Genomic DNA, 25,222 nt, shown 5'->3' with positions numbered 1-25,222 from the left:
GTTATGAATCGTAATGTTAATATCTGATATGCAACCCCAAGGGGGTCATGACCCACAGGTTGAGAACCACTGCCCTAGAGCCTCACCTACCTCCAGGATGGGAATGGCAGGGACTTCACTGGGCTTTCTCCAATTTTCTCTTTTCCTTTGCCTCTTATTTTCTACTGTATTTTGTATTTGTTGATTTTATTTGGCTGCAGTTTGAATCTAAGATCCTGCACATCCCCGGGTTTTAAACTTTTTTTTGGGGGGGGAGTTGTTTTTGTTTTTTCAAGACAGGGTTTCTCTGTGTAGTTTTGGTGCCTGTCCTGGATCTCACACTGTAGCCCAGGCTGGCCTCGAACTCACAGAGATCTGCCTGCCTCTGCCTCCCAAGTGCTGGGATTAAAAGTGTGCGCCACCGCCGCCAGCTGTTTTAAACTTTTTTTTTTAGCTTTTTCGAGACAGGGTTTCTCTGTGTAACTTTGCGCCTTTCCTGGAACTCACTCTGTAGACCAGGCTGGCCTCGAACTCACAGAGATCCGCCTGCCTCTGCCTCCCGAGTTGTTTTAAACTTTTAGACAAGGTCCTCACATTGCCTAGGTTGGCTTTGAACTCACTCTGTAGCCTAGGCAGCCTTGGGTTTGTAACTCTCCTTCCTCAGCCTCCTAAATGGCTAGGACTACAGGCCTTGGCCTCCAAGGCCTTCTGCTGGTTCTTCTTGAAAGAACTCTTCGCTAGGTGCTATGTAATGAGTCTTCTTCTGTCCCACCAGCCAACTCCTGAATAATGACATGAAGACTTCTTTTTTTTTTTTTTAAATTTTATGTGCACTGGTGTTTTGCCTGTATGTATGTCTGTGTGAGGGTGTCAGATCTTGGAGTTACAGACAGTTGTGAGCTACCATGTGGGTGCTGGGAATTGAACCCTGGACTTCTGGAAGAATAGTCAGTGCTCTCAACTGCTGAGCCATCTCTCCAGCCCCAGGACTTCTTATTAATTATGAAAGCTTGGCCTATAGCTCTTATAATTTAAATTAACCCATTTATATTCATCTACATTCTATCACGTGGCATTACCTCTCTTCCATCTTGCACCTCCTGTTTCCTCTCTGTGTCTCTCGGATTCTACTGAGCACCTCAATTCCTCCTCCTCTTCCTTTCTCTCCCCGGAAATTCCGCCTATACCTCCTGCCTAGCTATTGGCCATTCAGCTTTTTATTACACCAACCATAGCGATATATCTTCACACAGTGTACAAATATCTCACAACAGTGGTGGTGGCGGTGGCGGGCGGCGGCAGGCGGCAGTGGCGCATGCCTTTAGTCCTAGCACTCGGGAGGCAGAGGCAGGCAGATCTCTGTGAGTTCGAAGCCAACCTGGTCTACAGATTGAGTTCCAAGACAGCCAGGGCTACACAGGGAAATCCTGTTCTGACAAAAGAAGAAGAAGAAGAAGAAGAAGAAGAAGGAGGAGGAGGAGGAGGAGGAGGAGGAGGAGGAGGAGGAGGAGGAGGAAATCCTTTCCCCACCCCATACTAAACACACTCTCACTGAGTAGCTACACTCCCAGCCCCAAAAGCAAATAGTTCTGAAATAATTAAACACCTTTGGTTTGAAGTTCCACAGAGAAGAGAGAGGGCAACAGTCCATCTGAAGCCACGTCACCTGTCAGGCACTGAGAATACTTGCAGAATGGTTCACAAATTCACAAAGAGAGCTCCTTTGAGTCCCACAGCAACCCCCACCCCCACCCCAAGGTGGGGTAAGAACAGCGCTGCCACCTCCATTTACAGGCAGGAGTGACAGGTAAGCTCTCCGGACACTGTCACCCACCCACTCTGCCTCCCCCTGGTTCCAGCAACCTGCCCATCCAGGTCCGTCTGGAAATGGGTCCTCTCTCCCGTGCCCGCCTGCTGGGACTCAGAGACTGTGTTCTCACCGTGCGGCCTCTCTGTGGCAGGGCCTGTGCACAGGGCTGGAGGGCAGAGTTGATCCAATGGTCTTCTGTGCCATGGCTCTTGGAGCATCTGGTGCCGCATACTGAGGCCAGACGACAGAGGACATGTCTGCAGCATGACTCACAGGCCTTCTGTCTGCAGAGGTGTAGCGGTAACGCCCGCGTCACCGCTAACCGTTCACCATGTCTGAGCGAAGGGCTGCGGATTAAAAAATAGAGACAAGAGACAGCGAGTCATTCGTACGTTTGGATGTCGAATGCCGTTTATTGAAAGAGGGGAGAAACCTTAAATACGTACAGGCTTACAGCACAAATGGAGGAACCCCCGGAGGGCAGAAGTTCGCTGTCAATGGTCTACATTCCAGACTCAATGTTCGACCATCTAGCATCTAAGTAGTTAACGCCCAAAATACAGGATACACAACAAGGAACTTCCCTCAAGCATTCAGAAGGGTGGATACCGGCAGGGAATCCGAATAGGGAGGAATTCTGATCAAGGTCAAGCAAGCAAGGCCGCAGCCACTCCCAGTCGGGGGCCAGGGCCCATGGCGCCCACAGTTCCCCCCTTTTTATTAAATGAGCTTCTGACTTAGGTTGCGTGGGACCAGCAGACCACCTTACCCGTCATAGAGACACTTGCCCAGGCCACACAAGTGCTCTGTCTTAGGTTGGTGGCAGCGGCCCAAGCATTACCCGTCTCTGAATACTCATTATCATACAGACTCAACCATGTGAGCTGTAGAGTGACTGCCGCCAAAGATCTCAAAGTGGCACTGGGCTTGCAATCTGTGTGACACAGAAAAGACCAACAGAAGTCCGAACCCACCCATAGCCAGGAGGCTAAAGGCAATTGAACCACTCCCTTCTAAAACGAGCCTTGCTGTAAATAGGAGTCCTTGTAAGGTGGTATCCCATAAGCAAATGGAACTTGAGTTTTAATAATTTTTTACAACTTACAAAGCCAATTATAATGTATAAAAGTGGAATTAAATTTGTCATGCCCAATAAGAAGAAAGATTAACTAACTGTGGTAGCTACTTTTGCTGCCAGGGTCTCCATTGTGCTAGCTGTAGTAACCAATTATGAAATAGCAATCCCAGAAACAATAGCAGCAGTGACCACCACTGCTAAAACAGCAACAACGGCAGCAGCGATGTCAGAGTCTCTTCTGGAGCGTGTGAGCATCATCTGTGTCTAGCTGCCACGGTCCATTGGCATGGACACGGCTCCAGGAACACGAACCACCAAGGCCCATTTTTCTTGATCCCAGCACTACTTAGGCTGGCAGGTCTGCAAGAGAACAACTGAGAAACAAAGAAAACAGAAAACAAAAACAGCAAACAAGGAGTAGAACTAATGGCCTCAATAATGGCCACATTCAGGCTCACAAATTTTGAGGTATCTTCAAAAAAGGCTAGATGAATTTCAGGAGGCAAATAAATGTTGCACAGAGCCATTCCTGAAAAGTAGGTACTGCACCAGCTTGAGGGGGGTTGCAAAATGCGAAAAAGGCTTAGCTGGTATGTTACTGTTTACAACTGAAGTTCATTGACCTTCAGAGTTATCCTTAATCTCCAAGGTGTGGTACATTCTCAATGTTTTTTGAAAAAAGTTACCATACATTACCTTCTGAGGAATTCAACCACATGGCTACAGTTCCTAGGCTTAGAATAATGTTTGCCAAGGCTGGCCGTATTGGGCTCTCAATCCCCATCGGCATCAGAAGGGGAGAGTTTTTTACGAAGGCCCAATAGGTCTCTGCCATGTTGGGATTCAGCAGCAGCCACAGGGCGCACACAGCGTTCAGGAACCCAGAGAGGAATTTCATTGTCCTGTGGAAAGACACAAACAGATCCCCGGGCCCACACCAACACCGGATCGGGTCCCCTCCAAGTGCCAGTAGAAAGATCTTTCCATTGCACCAGAGGATGATTTGCAACAGGAGCCCTCCAGTGCTTATCTGCAGCAGATACTCCAGCAGAATCCACCGATAAAAAATTTAAAATATATAAAACAAGGGAAAGAATAGAATGTGGAGAGGAAAGATGAGCCCCTAACTCCCCCTTTTTTACTTTAGCAATATAAGTTTTTAAGGTACGATGGCAGCGTTTTACTATAGCCTGCCCTTGAGGATTATAAGGAATACCAGTCTTATTAACAATAGAAAAATCTTGGCAGAATTTTGAAAATCCCGTACTACTGTAGGCAGGACCATTATCAGTTTTTATGCATTTTGGCACTCCCATGTAAGCGAAAGCATGAAAACAATGATTTTTTACTTCCTTAACCTTTTCCCCTGAATGGACAGAAGCAAAAATTAGAGAAGAATATGTATCAATAGACACATGGACATATTGTAATTTTCCAAAGGAAGGCACATGTGTGACGTCCATCTGCCACACATGATTAGGTAAAAGTTCTCGAGGATTGACTCCCAAATGAGGAACAGGTAAAAATTCCATACAAGTAGGGCATGATTTAACTATCTGGATGGCTTGTTCCCGGGTTATGCCTGTATGATAACGGAGAGATCCAGCATTAAGATGATAACGCTGATGCAACTGAGTAGCCTTATCAAAGGCAGAACAGACTAATGTGACAGCCATACGAGTAATGGCATCAGCCCTCTGATTACCTTCACTTAGAGGTCCAGGCAATTGAGTATGAGCTCTAATGTGGCCCACATAAAGGTTATGTGAGCGAGACCATATAAGTCCTTGTACTTGTAATAAGTATTCATGAATGGAAGAAATGGATGGTATGTAGGCTGTTGTTTCCAAAGGCATAATGGCATGTGCCACATATTGACTATCAGTATAAATATTTACACTCTCATCAGAAAACATCTGTAAAGCAAGCAACAGTGCCTGTACCTCTGCCATCTGGGCAGAAGTGCCCTGGACTTTTATTCTCTTTACTATGTTACCAGAAACCACCACAGCAAAATCACGTGAAGTGCCATCAGTAAATACCACACGGGCCTGAGGAATAGGAGTCATTTGTACTATCTTGGGAAATATAACAGGATGCAATTTAAAAAATTGACACACATCATTGGAGGGGTAGTGAGTATCAAACTGACCCTGTATGGAGCATGTCAATATGGCCCAATCATTATCATTAGCTTGCAACCATGCTACTTGAGACTGGGTGTATGGGGTCACCACAATATCTGGCTCTTTACCAAAAGTTTGAACACTGATCTTGATTCCTTTAAATATAATCTGAGCGACAGCCTGTGGATAAGGAGTGATGATTTTTGCTGGAGAAGCTGGGGAATGTACCCATAAAATAGGACCTGTTTGCCAAAACATTCCAGTAGGTGAATGAGTAAAACAAAATATCAAATACAATAAGGGAGAATTAAGATCTATATACTGTACGTGAGCCTGTTCCAGGGCCTCTTGTACATGTTGTAGGGCTACACGTCCTTCAGCTGTTAATTTACGGGGAGATGAAGGGTCAGGGTCGCCCTTTAAGACATCATACAAGGGGCGAAGCTGACCTGTTGGAATTTTTAAAGTGGGCCGAAGCCATTGAATATCTCCCAGAAAGGTTTGGAAATCATTAAGTGTGCGTAGCTGATCCATACGCAGAGTAATCTTTTGTGGGCGTATGCCCGTGCGTAACAATTCATGACCTAAATAATGATAGGGAAAAGATACCTGTACCTTTTTTGGGGCTATCTGTAAATTAGCCAAGCTAAGAACCTCTTGTAAATAAGAAAAGGCATCAAAAACAAGTTTTTTATCTCTAGCAGCCATTAATATATCATCCATATAGTGAATTATATAAACACCTGGAAAAGCTTTTCGAATTGGAGCTAGGGCCAAAGACACATAAATTTGACATATAGTAGGGCTATTGGCCATTCCTTGAGGCAATACCACCCACTGATATCTCTGATAAGGTTCCTTAAGATTTTCTGAAGGAACACTGAAAGCAAAGCGAGGACTGTCCTCGGGATGCAAAGGAATGGTGAAGAAACAATCCCTCAAGTCAACCACAATTAAGTGCCAATGCTTAGGAATTGTCACAGGGGCAGGCAAGCCAGGCTGTGTTGTTCCCATGAGAAGCATGGTTTTATTTACAGCTCTAAGATCCTGTAACAGCCTCCATTTTCCTGATTTCTTTTTAATAACAAATATAGGTGAGTTCCAAGGTGAAGTGGAAGGAATGATATGTCCAGCATCTAACTGCTCCTTAACCAATGCATACGCAGCCTCCAATTTTTCCTTAGCAAGGGGCCACTGCTCCATCTATATAGGGTTATCACTTTTCTAAGTGATTTTTATTGGTTGCATAATCGAAGGCTGTTGTGCAGTGACCTCTATGGAAAAGACCCTAATCTTCTAGTATCCCCAGGACCTCTAGTGACACAGTTTTTCTGTCGCAGGTTGTGGGCCTCCTTGAAACATTTTTTCTAAGCCTCTGTCCGGGCAGTAGCCCTGACTCTTTAGCATCTGTTGTACAGGCTGTGTAGTAAGCACCGCTCCAATGCCATCCAACATATCCGGTCCCCACAAGTTCACTGGAATGTCAGGTAGCACAAATGGTTGAAAAGTTCCTGCATGACCTTCCTCATCCTTCCAATTTAAAAGTAGCCTGCTCTGTAACGGCGTCTGAGCTGTGCCAATATCTTGTAGGTTAGAGGTAGAATTTTTAAGGGGCCAATTGGGATCTCAGGATTCCTGTGAAATTATAGATATACCCAGCACCAGAATCCAATAATCTTTCAATCTCAATCCCATATAATTTTATTTTTAATTTAGGCTGTTTATCATTGATAACTGTTTGTCAAAATACCTTTTTTCCTGTACTTTTAAAGCCTCCAGTTCTATATATCGGCACCATTTTGAGTTTAAAATATGAAAGTAATAATAATTGAGCAATTCTATCACCAGCTTGTTTTCATGGTCCTTTTTACATGTGCCAATAATAAAAGTATTAAATACAATCTCTATAGGATTTGGAAAGGTAAACTTTAGGTAATACTCTTGAGTATTTTTATAAAATCTTAAAAAGAGGATTCTTTTTTATAGATTTCAAGTAACACATTAGCACAAATAGCCAATTATTAACAATGTGGACCAAACAATTTACCTGTATTTTATTTACTGGAAAAATAATTTTGTAACCTCTTTATCAGTAAGAGATTATTATTTATGGATTATCTTAGCAACATTATTTAATAAGTTGATAACCCAATTTATTTCAGGTGTTATATTTCTATAGAATTAAACCAAGAATTCCTAGAAAGCAACTTAAATTGTAGAGCCAAATTTTCAGTAATGATCAACAGACAAGACCATACCTAATATATAGTTCAAAATTATGAATTTTGTTCCTTTAGTTTATCTACCATGAGGATCAAACATTCATCCAAACATTTATCAAGACAATCAAAAGAACAGAACAGAACATCCTTTATTCACACAGCATTGACTTAGCATTCAATGTCCTGACCGAAACCATTTTTTCACCAGAAGTTAGGCCCAGTTTAAACTTTTAGTGCTAGTCCCTTTCCAGCCCCAGCTCACTAGCTCTGCCCAGTGCTCAGGCTCTATTGTCAGCACCTGCCTGGGCCGCATTCGCACTCATAAACTCACGTTTAAACTTCCTACTCCCGTGAAGGGACTACCTAATAACGAGTTATTCCCACCATAAGGGAAAAACAGAAAAACATTTCCCACAAAGGGATCCTAAATATTGAATTATTCCCACTCTGAGGGAAAAATAAAAAACATTTGAACTAAAATAAGCAAACAGACAGCAAAACTTTAAGCTCTGGGCTCGCTTGCTGTTCAGCCAGCAGCAATGAGGCCTACCTGTCGATTTTTTGTAATTCAGATGCTGCCGCTCTGCACTGGCGGGAAGAAAGAGCTCAGAGTTTCAGCTATCCTGAAAACTCTACAACTGGAATAAGTCTTTACGTCCTCCATTACCACTGGGAAGAGGCTTCTCTCTTTCCTTATCTTTTCTCTACAGGGCCCAAATCTTTAGGCCTAGTTTCAAAAATTTTTCCCCTTTTTACCGGGAAAATTCTTTTTTCTTGATTAAAATTTTTTCTCCCTTTTCTAACAGGAAACTTCCTTTCCTTCCCTCTTCTCTATTGGGAAGATTTCCTTTTTCATTTAAAATCTTAAGCTGTCTTGCCCTTACTTAACTTTGGTGCCTTCCTGCTTCAACAGTCCAATTAACTGACTGTGAGCTAATTGCACCCATATCAATCCACTCTTACCTGTAAAATGCCGGCCGGCCTTCCAAGAGTGTCCGTCAGCTGGTCCTTTCTTTCTCAGATCTCGGTGGAACCTCCATTTGTAGCGGTAACGCCCGCGTCACCGCTAACCGTTCACCATGTCTGAGCGAAGGGCTGCGGATTAAAAAATAGAGACAAGAGACAGCGAGTCATTCGTACGTTTGGATGTCGAATGCCGTTTATTGAAAGAGGGGAGAAACCTTAAATACGTACAGGCTTACAGCACAAATGGAGGAACCCCCGGAGGGCAGAAGTTCGCTGTCAATGGTCTACATTCCAGACTCAATGTTCGACCATCTAGCATCTAAGTAGTTAACGCCCAAAATACAGGATACACAACAAGGAACTTCCCTCAAGCATTCAGAAGGGTGGATACCGGCAGGGAATCCGAATAGGGAGGAATTCTGATCAAGGTCAAGCAAGCAAGGCCGCAGCCACTCCCAGTCGGGGGCCAGGGCCCATGGCGCCCACACAGAGGCCAACCGAAATATATGTTATTAATAAAACCCACACTGTTGTCATACCCATGGATGGGGGGGGGGAGAAATGGCTTGCTCTGAGCAATGACCAATAATTGTAGCCAGGTGACAGTTGGCTTCCCACGGCTAGGTAAGTAAAGTAAAGCTAGAGAAGCCCCCCAGGCACTTAAATGTTACCCTTGAGACTGTATCCATGGAGATGTTCAGCCTCATTCAATTCCTCTGGAAGAATTTCTTTTATTTTATTGTTTTAATTTTTAAAATGTGTGTGGGTGTTTTGTTTGCATGTATATCTGTGCACCACATAAATGCAGTACCCTAAGAGGCCAAAAGAGGGCGTCAGATCCACTGAGACTGGAGTTACAGGTGGTTGTGAGCAGTCATGTAGGTGATGGGAATTGAACCAGGTCCTCTGGATGAGCAGCCAGTGCTCTTAACAGCTGAGCCACCTCTCCAATCTTGGAAGAACTTCTTTTCAAATGCAAATGTGCCATTTTCCGCTCACTATGCCTTTCTGACTATTTGTTTTTGTTTTTGTTTTTGTTTTTCGAGACAGGGTTTCTCTGTGTAACACTCCTGGCTGTCCTGGAACTCACTCTGTAGACCAGGCTGGCCTTGAACTCACCGAGATCCTCCTGCCTTTGCCTCCCAAGTGCTGGGACTAAAAGCGTGTGCCACCACCGCCCGACTCCGATGTACTTTTTAGCGTCCAGTTGAAATGTCACAGTCCCTGCTAGAAGCAGGTAGTAACTTCCTCTTCTAGGCTTTCCTAATGGTTTGCCTCTGTCTCTGAAGAACGTTCACTGTCAGCATGGTGGGTTCCCGCACGACTTGTCCTGGTTAGCAGCCCAGGGTGAGTACTGGCCCAACACCACACGCGGAATGAATGGACAGTCGCCTAGATGAAATAATCACCATTGTCTTCTGTTCCGATGAAGGGTAGACCACAAACGCCTCTTCCCAGCCCTGCCCCGAGGAACCTCTCTCTCGAGTTCTCTTCTTTCATGTCTGTTCCCTGCACATCGCACCCATGTTTGCATGCGGAGGCGTTCCTTGCCTGAAGGGGATGGGCGTCTCTGCCATGCCCTTGGATGTTCCTTGAATGGAAGGAATAAGGGTGGGGGTTTTTAGGACCCGGAAGTCCCAGGGCTAAACCATGACTGGATGGATGTCAGACAGGAAGAGCAGGTTGGAGTAGGAACTGTTTATCAGTCCCCAGTCTTCCTTCCTGGCCAAAGTGAACAGAGGCCCCCCTAGAGGTCTTGGGGCTGCATGACACAGAAGGGAAGACCCGAGAAAGGCTTAGTCTTGTGCCGGGAGGTAAGCGACAGTTGTGACCAGGAAGAGAGGTCAGGAGGCCCTGGGGATGAATATCTGAGTGAGGAAGGCTTACACTTGTTCCGACTCATCTACTTCCAACTGGGACAACCTGCGCCAGTCATGTCACCCTTCCGCGCTTCATCTGCAGTTTTCATCTGTAAAATGGGCGTTATCAACAACTCCAGACTGGGAGGTGGATATGAAGTCATCGGCGGGGCCTGATGCTTGGGAACCTGCAGGGGGCAGTACGGGAACCCCGGTCCTAGGAGGGCCGGGTGGGGCCGGTCCTCGCCCCGCGCCGGCTCCTCGGGTGCCCTTCGGTGGGTCTCCGCTCTGTGCGCGCTTCGGTGCCCAGGCCGGGCGGGGTGCCAGAGTGGGCCGGGCTGCGCGCTGGCTGGCTTGGCGGAGGCGGGCTAGACGCGCCGTGCGGAGCGAGCCAGGGACGCTGGGAGCCAGCGGGAGACGCCGGCTTCCACCGCTCCGGGCCGCGGCGACGGGCACCAGGGCCTGGGCAGCCTGGGTAAAGGCCTAGCTGGCTCGATCACTCCTCCGGTCCCCGCTTGGGCGGCTGCGATGAGCCCCGGAAGCAAGAGTCGGGGTGCTGGGTCACGGGAGCGGGAAGTGGCATTTGGGAGTTCTGCCGGAGCTTGGGCGCTCGCTGATTGTGGGCCTGCTGGCAGCTTCACTTTGCTCCCCGAAGCCAAGTGGAAGTGGGAGAGCTGTTGGTGGGGAAGCTCTGCGCCTCCTTGTCGCACTCCCTGTTTTGATGAGTGACAACTGTTTGATGAGAGAATTATCCTAAACCCTGTGTGCCTTATCTCGACTCAGTGGACCTGGAGCTGATGCCAGCCCTGAGATTTGCCGGGTTTTCAGGACCTTTCTCTAACTCTGGGACTCCTGTCCCCAGCCCAGGCGACACCCTAGCCAGCTCCTACTCCGGCTACCCCTGGCAAAGCAGGTTGTTCAATGCAGCCACTTCCCAAGTTTGCCCCCTCTTTTAACCCCAGTGTCAGTGAGGGAGGCCACGACAGAGTTGGGGCACAGGCATGTCAAGGAGCGGAGGGGAACCGAAGATACTCGGGAGGGAGTACCTTGAGCAGAATCTTCAAGAGTGTCTGGGATTCTGATAACGGAGATGCTAAGCAAAATGTCTGAACTGAGTTAGAAAGGTCAGAGCAAGAAGAATCCTGTAGTCCTGGAGGATGAGGAGAGGGCTGGGGGCAAACCTAGAAAAATAGCTTCTGTGGGCCTGGGGTTTGCAGCTGTTAAGTAGCATAAGTTTAGGGAGTTGATTTCTGCAGGGAATGAGGGATTGGAACAGGCCAAGAGTGAAGGCACAGAGGTCTTGAGGAAGTGGGGTCCTGTGAGGTCCGGAGGGATCTGAATAAGTTCTGAGATGAAGAAGTTAAGGGCCCGGGCCACAGCAGTAGGGAGGGATCTGCAGGACTGTCTCCTACCCGGAAGGGAAGAGGGGCAAGGGTTTGAATCAAAAGCCAGGGAATACAGTGTGAATCCAGGGTTTGGAGGAGCTCTGTAGAAAAGGAACCAGAGGAGGGGGGCTGGTGAGGCCAGGTTGCCCCGGGTGAAGTGGGAGGCAGAGGCAGCACATCCTTATGTCAGGCCGGAAGTTCATTCACACATTCATTTATTATTTATGCCAGCCTTAAAGGCAGCTTACATAAAAGTCAGAGGATAAAGTGACAAAACCATTAAAACTCAGCCAAAGGGATCTGATGGCTGGGACACAAAGGCAGAAGGAAGTGAATAATGATGACTGGGGGAAAACCTAGGCTCAGAAAAGGCGCTGGAAGTGAGCTCAGGTCTCCCATCTGAGCTTGCTGGCAGGCAAGCAAAATAAAACCTAAAAGCAGATGACTGGGCTGGAACTCTGGACAAAGGCAGCTGTGAAACCTCAGCGGGGAGGCAGGAGTTGGTAGGAGATGAAACGGAATCATTCAGGCTGGGATTATCCTCGCTGAGGAGAGCTGGAAGCCAGGCTTCAAACATGCTGATATCTGAGGACAGGCTCAGCCTCCCTTGGGAGAGGGTCCCTTCTTAGATGCTAAGGGTAAGGGTTGGAGAGGGAGTGTGTGTGTGTGTGTGTGTGTGTGTGTGTGTGTGTGTGTGTGTGAGAGAGAGAGAGAGAGAGAGAGAGAGAGAGAGAGAGAGAGAGAGAGAGAGATGGGATGTTTGAGGGGCCACCTGGAGGTGATGGCCATACATTCATACTAATGTTTTGTTTTTCAATTTACATTATTGGTTTTTTGTTTGTTCTTAACTTTTTCTTTCTTTCTTCCTCTCTCTTTCTTTCTTCTTTTTCCTTCCTTTTGGTTTTCGAGACAGGGTTTCTCTGTGAAACCGGAACTCACTCTGTAGACCAGACTGACCTTGAACTCACAGAGATCCTCCTACCTCTGCCTCCCAAGTGCTGGGATTAAAGGCGTGTGCCACCACCTCCTGGCAAGTTTTTCTTTTATACATTTACTTATTTGTTTATTGTGGGGATGTAGAAACAAAGGCCAAAGGACAACTTTCAGGAGTGGTCCTCTCCTTCTACCCAGAGGGTTCCTGGAATTGAACTCAGGTCCTCAGGCTTGCTAGCAGGAGCCGTTACTCACTGAACCGTCTTGCCAGCCCCATTCACAACATTCTTTTTTCAGGGGAACAGGAAAGAAGGTGCTTCTAATTGCTCCAGGCCCCGACTTTCCTAGTATGAGGTGGGGCTGCCGTTTGTCCAGGACCTCTTGGGGCTCAGGTCTGGGAAGAACACCCCAGCTATCAGGTAAGCAGGAAGCTCTGGTTTGTTTTGACTCCTCCTTTCTGCTTTCAAGGTCCAGATGGTACTTCCAAAAAAGCAGGGATCCAGACATGAGGTGCGCCCGTCCCAGCTGTGTGGCACTGCAGCTGGTGTCCTTGGGCATGGCACCTCACCTTCCAGAGCCTCCTTCCCCCGTCTTAAGACAAAGGGGCTGAGCAGGCCCCTTCTAGCTACATCAATCTGGTTTTTCATCCAAGACATTAGCTGTGTGTTGGCTGTGTACCAGACTGTGGGCTAGGCTCTTGGTATATAATTTGTGAATAAAACCAGATGTGAGCCTTGCCCTCATAGAGGGGAAATGGATGATAATCAAATGATCATATAGCTAAATAGAAGATTATGTAATAACTGCTATTTAGGATAGCACATTGCTACTATAAGGGTAAATAAGAGCGGGGTTTGATGCCAATGTTGGGGTGTGTATTAGAGGGGAGATGTGGATGGGATCTGCAGATGCTGCCCCTTTCTTCTTTCTGTAGATGAGCAGATCTCCTTTCTGACCCACTGGAGTTGGCTGTTTAAAGGGGTGCATCACCTTGGGCCCCCTAGGTGAGACCTGGATATATCATGCCTCAGAACACAGATGGACATAGCTCAGGAGATGGGAACGGTCAGAATGTGCTATTGTGGGAGAGAGGGTGGGAAGGGTAAGGAGGCAACTTCCAGGTCGTGGAGGTACATAGAATAATGGGGAGTGGGACAGATCTAGCAGAGGCCAGTCTGAATCCCAGGCAGGCAGCAATTCGGGCTGGACGTCCAGGCCAGGCCTTGATCCTTGGGAACGGTAAGAGTTCGGGTCTCATCTTAGAAAATGCAGACTGGACTGGACTGAGCCCACGCCAGGGGTGAGCTCAGTTCTAAACCCCGGATCATCCCATGTCTTTGCTCACAGGACCTTTATCCGTCACCATGGAAACTCAGCAGACAGTGTTCCCCCACCAGGGAAGCATGGGCAGCTCTTCAGGAGCATCTCTGCTACTGGTAAAGGAGGGGTGTGGAGAGGAGAGGGGCCTGGAAGGAGAGGGAGGACGAGGAAGGCACAGGGGATCCACTGCTGTCATCTACTGGTGGTCCCTCCCTCCGTGTCCCTTCCTTCCTTCATCTGTGCGTCACTGATGCTGTGTGCACATGGACCACACAAAGCACTTACAGAGACACTCTCTCCCTACCTTCAGCTCGAGTCCAGAAAGTCAGGGAGCCAGTCAGCCCAGGCTCTGCATAATTCATTCAGAGGCCCCCTATTTTCTGTCATGGGGCTTATAAACCTTCTGAGTCATCTTGGTTAAGGGAGTTCTATGAGCCCACGCCACAGTGGGCTCCTGTATCTCTGAGTTCTCTGCATTGACTTCCTACCCTGACCTACAACCACCCTGGCTGGCCCGAAGAGCTAGCATCTCCAGTGCCTTGCCTTGACCCATCTCCTTTGCTTTCTCATCCAGAAGCTATCCAAAGGCATCGCCGGAACCTCATGGAGTGGTTTAGCCGGCTGCCCAGAGAGGAGCGTCAGTTTGGACCAACCTTTGCTCTAGACACGGTGCACGTTGACCCCGTGATCCGAGAGAGCACCCCGGATGAGCTGCTTCGCCCATCTGCGGAGCTGGCCACAGGGCACCAACGACCCCAGGCTGGGCTGCCCCCACTGGCCCTGTCCCAACTCTTTGACCCCGATGCCTGTGGGCGCCGTGTGCAGACCGTGGTGCTGTACGGGACCGTGGGTACTGGCAAGAGCACACTGGTACGCAAGATGGTCCTGGACTGGTGTTACGGGAGGCTGCCGGCCTTTGAGCTGCTCATCCCCTTCTCCTGTGAGGATTTGTCATCCCTGGGCTCCACCCCAGCTTCCTTGTGCCAACTTGTGACCCAGCGTTACACACCCCTGAAGGAGGTGTTGCCCCTGATGACCGCTGCCGGATCCCGTCTGCTCTTTGTGCTCCATGGCTTGGAGCGTCTCAACCTTGACTTCCGGCTAGCAGGCACAGGGCTTTGCAATGACCCAGAGGAACCCGGGGCACCGGCTGCCATCATGGTCAACCTGCTGCGCAAGTACATGCTTCCTGAGGTGGGTCGCCCCTTAACCTGCTCCATAGGGAGGTTTATGTTCTTGGCCTACATAGATGTTGTATAGGACAGTACCTAGGTTAGTTCATTCCTGGCCCCTCCACTTCCTAAATGGGTGACCCTGAGCAAGTCACTTACCTTCCCAGACTTCTGTCTCCTTCTGTCCTTGTTCTGTATGGGTTAAGTGAGTAGGTAATCAGTACTGATATTATTGGGAAAGGTTCTCACTGTGTAATTCTGGCTGCCCTGGCACTCTCTATCTATACCAGGCTGGCCTTGAACTCACAGAGATCTATCTGTCTCTGCCTCCCAAGTGCTGGGATTAAAGGCATGTGCCACCATGTACAGCACTGTTAGTTATAATGTGGTAACTATGATCCCCTTCATTCTTGGATCCTCCGTCTTTAGGGACTTGTGACAATCAGGTTTCTTTCTTTCTTTTCCTTTTTGGGTTTTTCAAGACAGGGTATCTCTGTATTACAGCTCTGGCTGTCCTAGAACTCACTTTGTAGACCAGGCTGGCCTTGAACTCACAGAGATCCTCGTGCCTCTGCCTCCTGAGAGCTGGGATTAAAGGTGTGCGCCACCACCACCTGGCTGACAATCAGGTTTCTTGAGACATAGAAGTTTCTCTCTTAACCTTTAACCATATCCTTCCCAGGCCAGCATTCTGGTAACCACCCGGCCCTCTGCCATTGGCCGTATCCCTAGCAAGTATGTGGGCCGCTATGGTGAGATCTGCGGCTTCTCTGATACCAACCTACAGAAGCTCTACTTCCAGCTCCGCCTTAACCAGCCTGATTGTGGATACGGTGCAGGCGGTGCGGGTGTCTCAGCCACACCAGCTCAGCGGGACAACCTGATTCAGATGCTGTCCAGAAACCTGGAGGGGCACCATCAGATCACTGCTGCCTGCTTCCTGCCTTCCTACTGCTGGCTTGTCTGTGCGACCTTGCACTTCCTCCATGCTCCCACACCTGCCGGCCAGACCCTCACAAGCATCTATACCAGCTTCCTGCGTCTGAACTTCAGCGGGGAAACACTGGACAGCACCCATCCCTCCAATTTATCCCTGATGGCCTATGCAGCCCGAACTATGGGCAAGCTGGCCTATGAGGGGGTGTCATCCCGAAAGACCTACTTCTCTGAAGAGGATGTCCGTGGCTGCCTGGAAGCTGGCATCAAGACAGAGGAGGAAACTCAACTGCTGCAGATCTTCCGACGGGACGCCCTGAGGTTTTTCCTGGCCCCGTGTGTGGAACCAGGACACCTGGGTACCTTCGTATTCACCGTACCTGCTATGCAGGAGTACCTGGCTGCCCTCTACATCGTGCTGGGCTTACGGAAGACAGCCCTGCAGCGAGTGGGCAAAGAGGTTCTCGAGTTTGTGGGCCGTGTAGGGGAGGATGTCAGCCTGGTACTGGGCATCGTGGCCAAGCTGCTGCCCCTGCGGATTCTGCCTCTGCTGTTCAACTTGCTCAAGGTAAAGATCCCTGCCCCTAAACACACACACACACACACACACACACACACACACACACACACACACACAAATACACACACACACTCCTTGCTCCTTCCTCCCAGGATTCCAGACTGCCTCATGATCTGTATGCACCTCTTGCTCTTCTCCCAGTGGGGAGAGGCCGCCTCTTGCATACATAGGAATCCTCTGGAAATTCAGCTTTTAGTGGAATTGAGGTCTAACGAATGTGGAGAAAGAAGCCACAGGAAGGCTTGGGGGTAAGAGGGGGATTGAGGTTACAGGGACTTTTTGAAACAATCCTACATGGATTCCTAACAAGGATTTCATTTTTTTAATTATTATTTCTTTTTCCTGCTGCTGGGAAGCAGGCTGGGTCATTGCAATCTAGTTTGCAGGCCCAGAAACAACTTTTTTCTTTTCTTTTTGTGGTGCTGGAGATTGGATCCATAGTCTGGCACGTGCTAGGCAAATGTTCTACCACCGAGCTACATCCCCAGTAACCCTGGGCCCAGAAACTCAATTGTGTCTGCTCCTTCAGAGGCGATTAGGCCCCAGGAGCAATGACTCATCCTAACTCAATCATTGGAGACAGGTTATAAGGCAGACGCCATTTATTCATTTGTACTGGGAGGATGGATGGCATAGGTAATTGGTTTAGGACAATCTCCATCCCGGGTGCAGGTCCACCAGCCAACAGGCCTGAGGGCGATGCTGTGAGCTGGGCGGATGTGGGATGTTCCTGCGGGATGGAGGGAGTCAGTCTTGCTGATGTCTGCCAGATGCTTCACTGCTTCTTCCTCTGTTTGCAAATCAGCCCTAGAGGTCTGGAGATGACACACTGCTCCAGTCTCTTTTTATATCTTGAAGAAACTGGACTGGCAGATGGCTCAATGGCTAAAATGCTGGCAGTGAGCATGAGGATTCAGTTTGGATCTCCAGAACCCATGGAAATACTGAATGATTGTGGTGGGCTACCCATAATTCCACCTCAGAAGGCTAAGGCACAGGATCCCTAGAGCAAGCTGGATAGTGAGTGCTCAGTCTGATTGAGGGACTTTGCCCCAAAGAATAAGGTGAAAGGGTGATTGAGGATGATTCCTGGGATCAATCGCGGGCTTCTGCACACACACACACATGCACATACACTCTCACGCTCCTTCTCTTCTTTCTGATCTGGGAGTTGGGTCCAGAGCCCTACACATGTCTGGCAATGCTCTACCACTGAACTACATCTTCAGCCCTCTTCATGATGATCCTGTTGATTCAGCTTCACAAAATGGTATTTTCTGGTCTTGTTCCCAGATTAGTATTGAGTACTATCACTTCTGTGGCAAGAACCTGACATCTGAAAAATGAACAATAAGCCAGGCAGTGGTGGTGGTGCACACCTTTAATCCCAGCACTCGGGAGACAGAGGCAGGCAGATCTCTGAGTTTGAGGCCAGCCTGGTCTACAGAGTGAGTTCTAGGACAGCCATGCTACACAGAAAAACCCTGTCCTGAAAACAAAAAACAAACAAACAAAAAAAAAAAAAAAGAAAGAAAGAAAGAAAAGAAAAAAAAAGGGAAATGAACAATAATGGAGACATCAGAGGAGGTGCTATCAAACGACCTCATGTGTCTTTGCAAGGGTGGAAGGTGACATAGCAAACCTCCCCACACGTAACTCATTTCTTTGCCAAATATTTCAGTACCTTGCCGTGCACCGGGCAGTGTGTTAGGTTTGTTGGAGCAATCAGTTAATGACTCTGCAAGTTATCATGAAAAATGATAAATGCTGATAAGAAAAGTTCTGATGTTCTAAGAGAGAGATGTACCTGGTTTGAGCAGTCAGGAAAGCCTTCTGGAAGAGCATTTAAACTGTAGGATTAGCCAAGAGGACAATTGGGGTGGCAGGAACTCTAGCAAGCAGCATCATGGAGGCTCTGAAAAAGGGGGAGCTGGAGGCTTCGGAGGAGGGCACTGGGGTTGGCTGGGGCTGTCACACAGGACCACGGAGCAGCAGGAGCCACATCCATCATGGCTGCTGGGATGATCAGGACGTTGAAAGTGTTGATGTATTTATAACACCCAGCCTGGTCTCCAACCGAGCGGCTGAAAGCCAGCCCAGTGCATCTGCTGTCTGTGCATGCATCCTACTGCAGATTGCAGATGTTAGAACCAGATGTAGTGGCCTGAGTTTGTAATCCCAGCCCTTGGGAGGTGGAGGCAGGGGGATCAGGAGTTCAAAGTCATCTTCAGCTAGACAGACATTCCAGGTCAAGCCTGGGACACAAGACCCCTTCTCAAGAAGAAGACAAAAAGAAGAGGAGGAGAAGGAAGAACAAGGGCAAGAAAATACATGACCAACAGGCCTAGGGGCACCTGCCTCTAATCCCAGGACCCTGGACGTTAAACCAGGAGGACTTTGAGGTCAAGGCTAGTGTGGACTTCAACAGTAAGAGCCTGTCTTTGTTCTTTTGGTTTTTTTGAGACAGCATTTCTCTGTGTAGCCCTGGCTCTCCTGGAACTTACTCTGTAGCTCAGGCTGGCCTCGAACTCAGAGATCCACCTGCCTCTTCTGAGTGCTGGGATTCAAGGTGTGCATCACCACCACCACCACCACCACCACCACCACCACCACCACCACCACCTGGCAAGAGCCTGTCTTAAAAAAAAGAAAGAAAGAAAGAGAGAGAGAAAAAGAAAGAGAGAGAAAGAAGGAAAGGAAGGAAGAAAGGAAGAAAGAAAGAGAAAAAAGATAGAGGAAAACATTTGAAAAAAGATTGTAGAGAGCTGTAGAGATGGCTCAGAAGTTAAGAGATCCTTTTGCCCCTGCAGAGGACCTGAGTTCAGTTCCCAGCACCCACGTTGAGTGGCTCATAACCTTCTATAACTCCAGCTCTGGGGAGGCCCAACCCCCTCTGGCCCCTTCAGGAGCCTGCATTCATGTGCACACACCTACATGCATACATACAATTAAAAAAAAATGAATCTTTAAAAGAAATGCAAGGGACTAGGCAGATGGCTCAGTGGTTAAGAGCACTTGTTCTTACATATTCCATTTCCAGCACCCACATGGTAGCTCACAACCATCCATAACTCCAGTTCCAGAGGATCCGGTGTCCTCTTCTGACCTCCACAGGCACCAGACACGCACATGGTGCACATGCATACCTGCAGATGAAACACCCATGCACATAGAATGAAATAAAATAATTTTAAAAAATGCAGCTGGGGGCTGTGGCTCTGTAATTGAGCATGTGCTTAACATGTGTGAAGCCTTGGGCTCAATCCTCAGCACTGCCCACACAAAAAGTATCTGTCTTAAACATACATAGGTTTTTTTTTTTTAAACACAATATTAGTACTGTTTATCTAGCATAAATAATTACCACATAACCATTCAGTACTTAGCATTTACATTGTATCGTGTTGTCAATAGTCCAGAATTATTTAGAATACAGTTAGGTGTGCATAGACTATATACAAGCACTCATTTTACATAAGGGACTTGAGCATCCAGGCATATCTGATATCCACAATGGATCCAGAACTGGCTGCCTGTGGAGGGACAACTGTGTGTGTATTTCTTCTTCCCCACCCCGCTCCTGGACTAGAAAATGAATGGGTGCCTGGGGAGAAGAAAGAGGTCCCTAACATCTGGAGTGCACGAAGCAAGTGTTTGAGAAATGACCCTAGAAAAGTCAATTTGGAGCCAGATTATGAAAAGTTTCCTATTCCCGGCTAAATGTGTGGAGTTTGCCTCACAAGCAGCAGGGAGCCATAGAGAGTGTCTCACCAAGGAGGAGTAGCGGGATCTGGCAAACTGTGTTGTGAGTTCAGGGGGAGATCCCAAGGTGAGAACAGTTGGAGGGAGAGCAGCTATCTTGAACTGAGCCTTGAAGGCTGATTGGATGTGTGGAAGGCCACCCCCCGCCCCCCATGCTTCTTATCCAGGTGGTTCCGCGAGTGTTTGGGCGCATGGTGAGCAAGAGTCGGGAGGCGGTGGCCCAGGCCATGGTGCTGGAGATGTTCCGGGAGGAGGACTACTACAATGACGATGTTCTGGATCAGATGGGTGCCAGCATCCTGGGTGTGGAGGGCCCCCGGCGCCACCCAGACGAACCCCCTGAGGACGAAGTCTTTGAGCTCTTCCCCATGTTCATGGGGGGACTGCTCTCTGCCCACAACCGGGCGGTGCTGGCTCAGCTTGGCTGCCCCATCAAGAACCTGGATGCCCTGGAAAACGCCCAGGCCATCAAGAAGAAACTGGAGAAGCTGGGTCGGCAGGTGCTGCCCCCCTCCGAGCTGCTTGACCATCTCTTCTTCCACTATGAGTTCCAGAACCAGCGCTTCTCAGCCGAGGTGCTCCGCTCCCTGCGCCAGCTCAATTTAGCCGGTGTGCGCATGACACCCCTCAAGTGCACCGTGGTAGCCGCTGTCCTAGGAAGTGGAAAGCACCCTCTGGATGAGGTGAACTTGGCTTCCTGTCAGCTGGATCCTGCTGGGCTACACACTCTCATGCCTGTCTTCCTGCGTGCCCGGAAACTGGGGTGAGGACTGATCCTTAGGTGCAGGCATGAAGGGAAGAGAGCGTTGGATAGGAAGCGGGGAGGAGAAGGTGCCAGACGCCAAAGGAGTGAAGGGCCAGGGGACATGTAGGAGTCTGCTTTCTGTTGCTACTATAGCAGAAAGCGAAGCCTAATCCCAGAATTCAAAAGACGGAGGCAGGAGGAGCGCTGTGAGTTTGAGTTCAGCTTGAGCTACATTGTGAGTTCCCAGCCAGCCCGGGCTACATAAGACCTTGTCTCTTGGGGCTGGAGAGATAGATGGTTCGGTGGTTAAGAGCACTGACTGCTCTTCCAGAGGTCCTGAGTTCAATTCCCAGCAACCACATGGTGGCCCTCTTCTGGCGTAAAGGTGTATATGCAGCTAGAGCACTCATAGATAAGTAAATCTTGGAGGAGGAGAAGGAGGAGGAAGACCTTGTCTTAAGAAGGAAGAGAGGGGGAGAAGGAACTAGCTGTGTGTAGAGAAGGCCAGGGGAGAAGGCTTGCCGAACACCAACCCACTCCCAGTGCAGACCCCCTACTGATCCTCCGTCAGGCTTCATCTATCAAGGCTCGACCTTCCTACAATACAACCGCAAGCCTCCAACTCATGTCCCTTGGCACAGCAGACCACAGCTGGGTGGGATGGAGAAGGTGTGGGCAGGGGTGACGGGAGCAGCGTGAGGGAAGAAGAGTGGAGCTGGCAGGAAGCAGGCTGGTGAGGAAGGGGCACAGTCCACAGGAAGACTCCATGCTGATCTGCTTTCTTTGTCTCTTGCCTCCCCTCCTGCTCCAGGTTGCAACTCAACAGCCTGGGCCCCGAGGCTTGCAGGGACCTCCGAGACCTGCTGCTGCACAAACAGTGCCAGATCACCACTCTGCGGTGAGTGTCAGTGGCCCGAGGGAGGCTCTGGCTCTTCCCATGGCCTCTGACATGATGAGCACCCTGCCTCACAAACATGGCCGGCGCAGGCCTGCCCTGGCTCCAGAAAAGAGGTTGTCTGGGCCCTGGCTAGCTTCCTGCCCAGGTCCGTTACTAGCATCAGAAAGGAGCAAGGTGGAGACGCATGCCCTTAGCCCCAGCACTGGGGAGGCAGAGACAGGCAGATCTCTGAGTTCAAGGCCAGCCTGGGCTACAGAGTGAGTTCCTGCAGGGTCTGCAGGACAGTCAGGGCTACACGGAGAAACTCTGCCCCCCCCCCAAACAAACAAACAAAAATAAATATAAAGAAAGGAGCAAGGAAGACACCAGCAGTGGGTGCTAAGAAAGCCTCTCTCCTGGCTAATATTAGCCTCGGGGACAGGACAGCTGCAGTAATTCCTGGGCCAGTTGCCTGGCAACAGAGCCACTGTTCCCTGCAGACTCACCATAATGCAGGATACTCTCTAGTTGCTCCCAACGTGCTGGCTGATTTCCTAGGAACCCAGATGCCTGGGGGTCCTGGTTTCTGACTAGAATCAGAAGTGAAGGAGGGAGAGGAAAGGAGGGCTGAAGGGGACTCCCGATGAGATGGCCCAGGAGGTAGAGGTGGCCGCTGCCAAGCCTGACAAACTGAGCTTAATCCCCAGGACCCACAAGTTGGTTTGAAGGAAAGAACCAGTTCTCACAAGTTGTCCTCTGACCTCCATAGCCACCTCCCTCGCCTCACCCCCACAGGCACACATGCACTAAATAAATAAATAAATAAATAAATAAATAAATAAATAATAGAAAGGAGGGGCAGGGAGAGTCAGGAAGCAAGAGAAACAGAAAGGAGAGGGAAGAGAAACCTGCTTCCCTTCACGCCCCGTCCTGGGCAGGGGCCACTCCTCATTTCACTGTCCCTTCTCCTGGGCCTCATTTCTGTACCCAGGCTGGCCTCCAACCCCAACACCCAGCTTGGGCGCCTCCAATGCTCCGCCCGCCCCCCCACCGCTGGCCTTGCTTGTGGCCCTTAGGCTCTCCAACAACCCACTGACAGCAGCCGGCGTGGCCTCACTGATGGAGGGGCTGGCAGGGAACACCTCGCTGACACACCTGTCCCTGCTGCACACCGACCTTGGAGACGAGGGGCTGCAGCTGCTGGCTGCCCAGCTGGACCGCAACAGGCAGCTGCAGGAACTGAACGTGGCCTACAACGGTGCTGGTGATGCAGCGGCCCTGGCCTTGGCCAAGGCTGCTCGGGAGCACCCTTCCCTGGAGCTGCTGCAGTAAGTCCCGGGCTGATCTCATCCCCCCCCACCCAGGCCCCAACCCTGCTGTTTCTGTCTCTTCACTATGTTCTTCCCACCCAGGGGGTGCTCTGGACCTGAGCCTGCTGTCTGTGTTCCCTTTCTTATCCTAGTTTACCCAGTGCTGAGCCAACCGAAATCCTCTGTGATTGTCCCTTATCCTGCTCTAATTCCCTACCACCATTTCTCCTAGGGACGCTGTCCCTGATCACACTAAATGCTTCCATTGGCTTCTACCTCTGTCTCTGGCTTATTGCAGGTTCTTTTGGGGATGCTAGGGAGTGAACCCAGGGCTTTGTGCATGCTAAGCACTCTACCTGCCACCTGAGCTACATCCCCATCTCTTACTACAGACACTTGGCCCCTCCCACCCAGCAGCCTGTAGGGAGTTATAAAGCTTTCTGGCTTTCTTCTGCCTATCCACCTTGGGCCTTCTCAAAACCCAGGTGAATGACATCCTTCCATCTCTTTCCCAACAGCCTCTACTTCAATGAGCTGAGTTCAGAGGGCCGCCAGGTCCTGCGGGACTTGGGGGGCTCTGGTGAAGGTGGTGCCCGGGTTGTAGCCTCACTGACAGAAGGAGCAGCGGTGTCTGAATACTGGTCAGTGATCCTTAGTGAAGTCCAGCGCAACCTCAACAGCTGGGACCCGGCTCGGGTCCAGAGCCATCTCAAGCTGCTGCTTCGGGATCTGGAAGATAGCCGAGGCGCCACCCTTAATCCTTGGCGCAAGGCTCAGCTGCTTCGAGTGGAGAGCGAGGTCAAGACCCTTCTGGAGCAGCTGGGAGGCTCTGGGAGCTGAGACAGTGATAGCTGTGACCTGGCTGTGGGACCACTGGCCCCCAAACCCTTCCCTGTATGGCTTGCTGGCGTACACAACTCCTTCCAGAAAGATCTGCAGTCAAAGCAATGGGCACAACTGTGCTTCTCTGACCTACAAGTCCAGCAAGGACCCCAAGCTAGACTTCCCAAGGTCAAATATGGTGAGCAGATGCTTGGATATGGAGGATGTCACCTCTTCTTTTGCCTAGAAGGACTAAGAAGACTATGACACTTGTGTGACAAATTGCCCTGTGGCCCCACCACCAACCTTGCCTCTCTCTCCTCTGATTCTGTTACAAGGGGCACACCTCTCATGTGTGCCGTGCTGGGGGCTCTGCCATCCAGCAGATGTACTGGGTGGCTTCCCAATCCTGCCTTACGCTCACCTCTGGACACAAAATGCCCTCACTTGGTGCTTTCCCCAGCCTCATGGCCCCCCAACTACACAGGTATCGATGGCTCAAGGCCACTAGGCATAAGTGTGCCCACCTTGCTGCTATTAAAAAGCTGAGTGTCTTCCACTGCCTGTGGTCTCCTCTTCCTTGCCTGGTGACTCCAAGAAAGGGTTAGTCTGGTTTACCTTCTGCTGAGGATAGTTCCTGGCCACTAGACTCAGAGGCCGTAGAATTGCTGGAGTTTTATTTAGTACAGATGCCTGGGCTCTGGCAGCCCCAACAAGCTGAGCTTTGCCACTAATTCTCAATAAACTATTTAAAAAGAGAATAGTGAAAAAGCAGGGAAAGGCTGGAGAGATGGTTCAGCAGGTTTAGAACTGTCGCTGTTCTTCCAGAGGACAGGAGTTGAATTCCCAACAACCACATGGTGGGGGAGCTCACAACCACTTGTAACTATAGCTCCAGGGGATCCCATACCCCCTCCTGACCTCTGTGGGTGACACACACACTCTCTTTCTCCTTCTCTCACATCACACATGAATAAATATAACACACACATACACACACACACACAAATTTTTTTTCAGACAGGGTTTCTGTTGTTTGTTTTTGCTCTTTGGGGGGCCTGCCACCCAGCTCCCAAATAAATCACACATGGAGGCTTATTTTTAATTATAAATGTCTGGCCTTAGCTTGGCTTGTTACTAGCCAGCTTTCCTTAACTTAAATTATCCCATCTGCCTTTTGCCTCTGGGCTTTTCCCATTCTCTTACTTCTGTAAATCTTACTCTTACTCTGTAGCTTGCTGTTGTAGCTGGGTGACTGGCCCCTGGAGTCTTCCTCTTTCCTCTCTCCTTCTTTGATCTTTCTTCTTCTTCCCAGATTTCTCCTATTTATCCTTTCTGCC

The 25,222-nt window shown here is 49.4% G+C and overlaps 1 protein-coding gene across 6 annotated transcripts; it reads left to right on the top strand.

Annotated features, from left to right (window-relative positions):
- The first annotated feature begins 9,845 nt into the window (after positions 1-9,845).
- Nlrx1 (NLR family member X1) lies at positions 9,846-24,441 on the top strand. 6 transcript variants are annotated; one of them, XM_015986366.3, is made up of 10 exons: positions 9,846-9,995; positions 12,656-12,777; positions 13,293-13,362; positions 13,706-13,794; positions 14,253-14,872; positions 15,533-16,354; positions 20,296-20,891; positions 21,685-21,771; positions 22,827-23,078; positions 23,579-24,441. In XM_015986366.3, exons 2-10 carry the CDS (start codon positions 12,708-12,710, stop codon positions 23,898-23,900), a joined length of 2,928 nt encoding a protein of 975 aa, XP_015841852.2. In that variant the 5' UTR covers positions 9,846-9,995; positions 12,656-12,707; the 3' UTR covers positions 23,901-24,441. The 6 variants fall into 6 exon arrangements, with proteins under 6 accessions (XP_015841852.2, XP_042136685.2, XP_006992832.2 ...); XM_042280751.2 differs by lacking the exon at positions 9,846-9,995 and adding an exon at positions 10,028-10,315; XM_006992770.4 differs by lacking the exon at positions 9,846-9,995 and adding an exon at positions 10,368-10,515.
- The last annotated feature ends 781 nt before the right edge of the window (positions 24,442-25,222 follow it).

This window comes from Peromyscus maniculatus, chromosome 7 (genome assembly GCF_049852395.1).
Source record: "Peromyscus maniculatus bairdii isolate BWxNUB_F1_BW_parent chromosome 7, HU_Pman_BW_mat_3.1, whole genome shotgun sequence".
Lineage (NCBI taxonomy): Eukaryota > Metazoa > Chordata > Mammalia > Rodentia > Cricetidae > Peromyscus > Peromyscus maniculatus.
Note: the sequence above shows the minus strand (reverse complement) of the source record. Positions and strands in the feature narration are given on the sequence as shown.

Bases quoted from the DNA above. Each gene is read 5' to 3' on its own strand.
- Nlrx1 (XM_042280749.2), top strand. From the start codon at position 10,838: ATGCCAGCCCTGAGATTTGCCGGGTTTTCAGGACCTTTCTCTAACTCT. The intron at 10,954-12,655 runs GTTGTTCAATGC...TTCTTTTTTCAG, and splicing joins GGCTACCCCTGGCAAAGCAG to GGGAACAGGAAAGAAGGTGC. The intron at 13,363-13,705 runs GTGAGACCTGGA...CTTTGCTCACAG, and splicing joins CATCACCTTGGGCCCCCTAG to GACCTTTATCCGTCACCATG.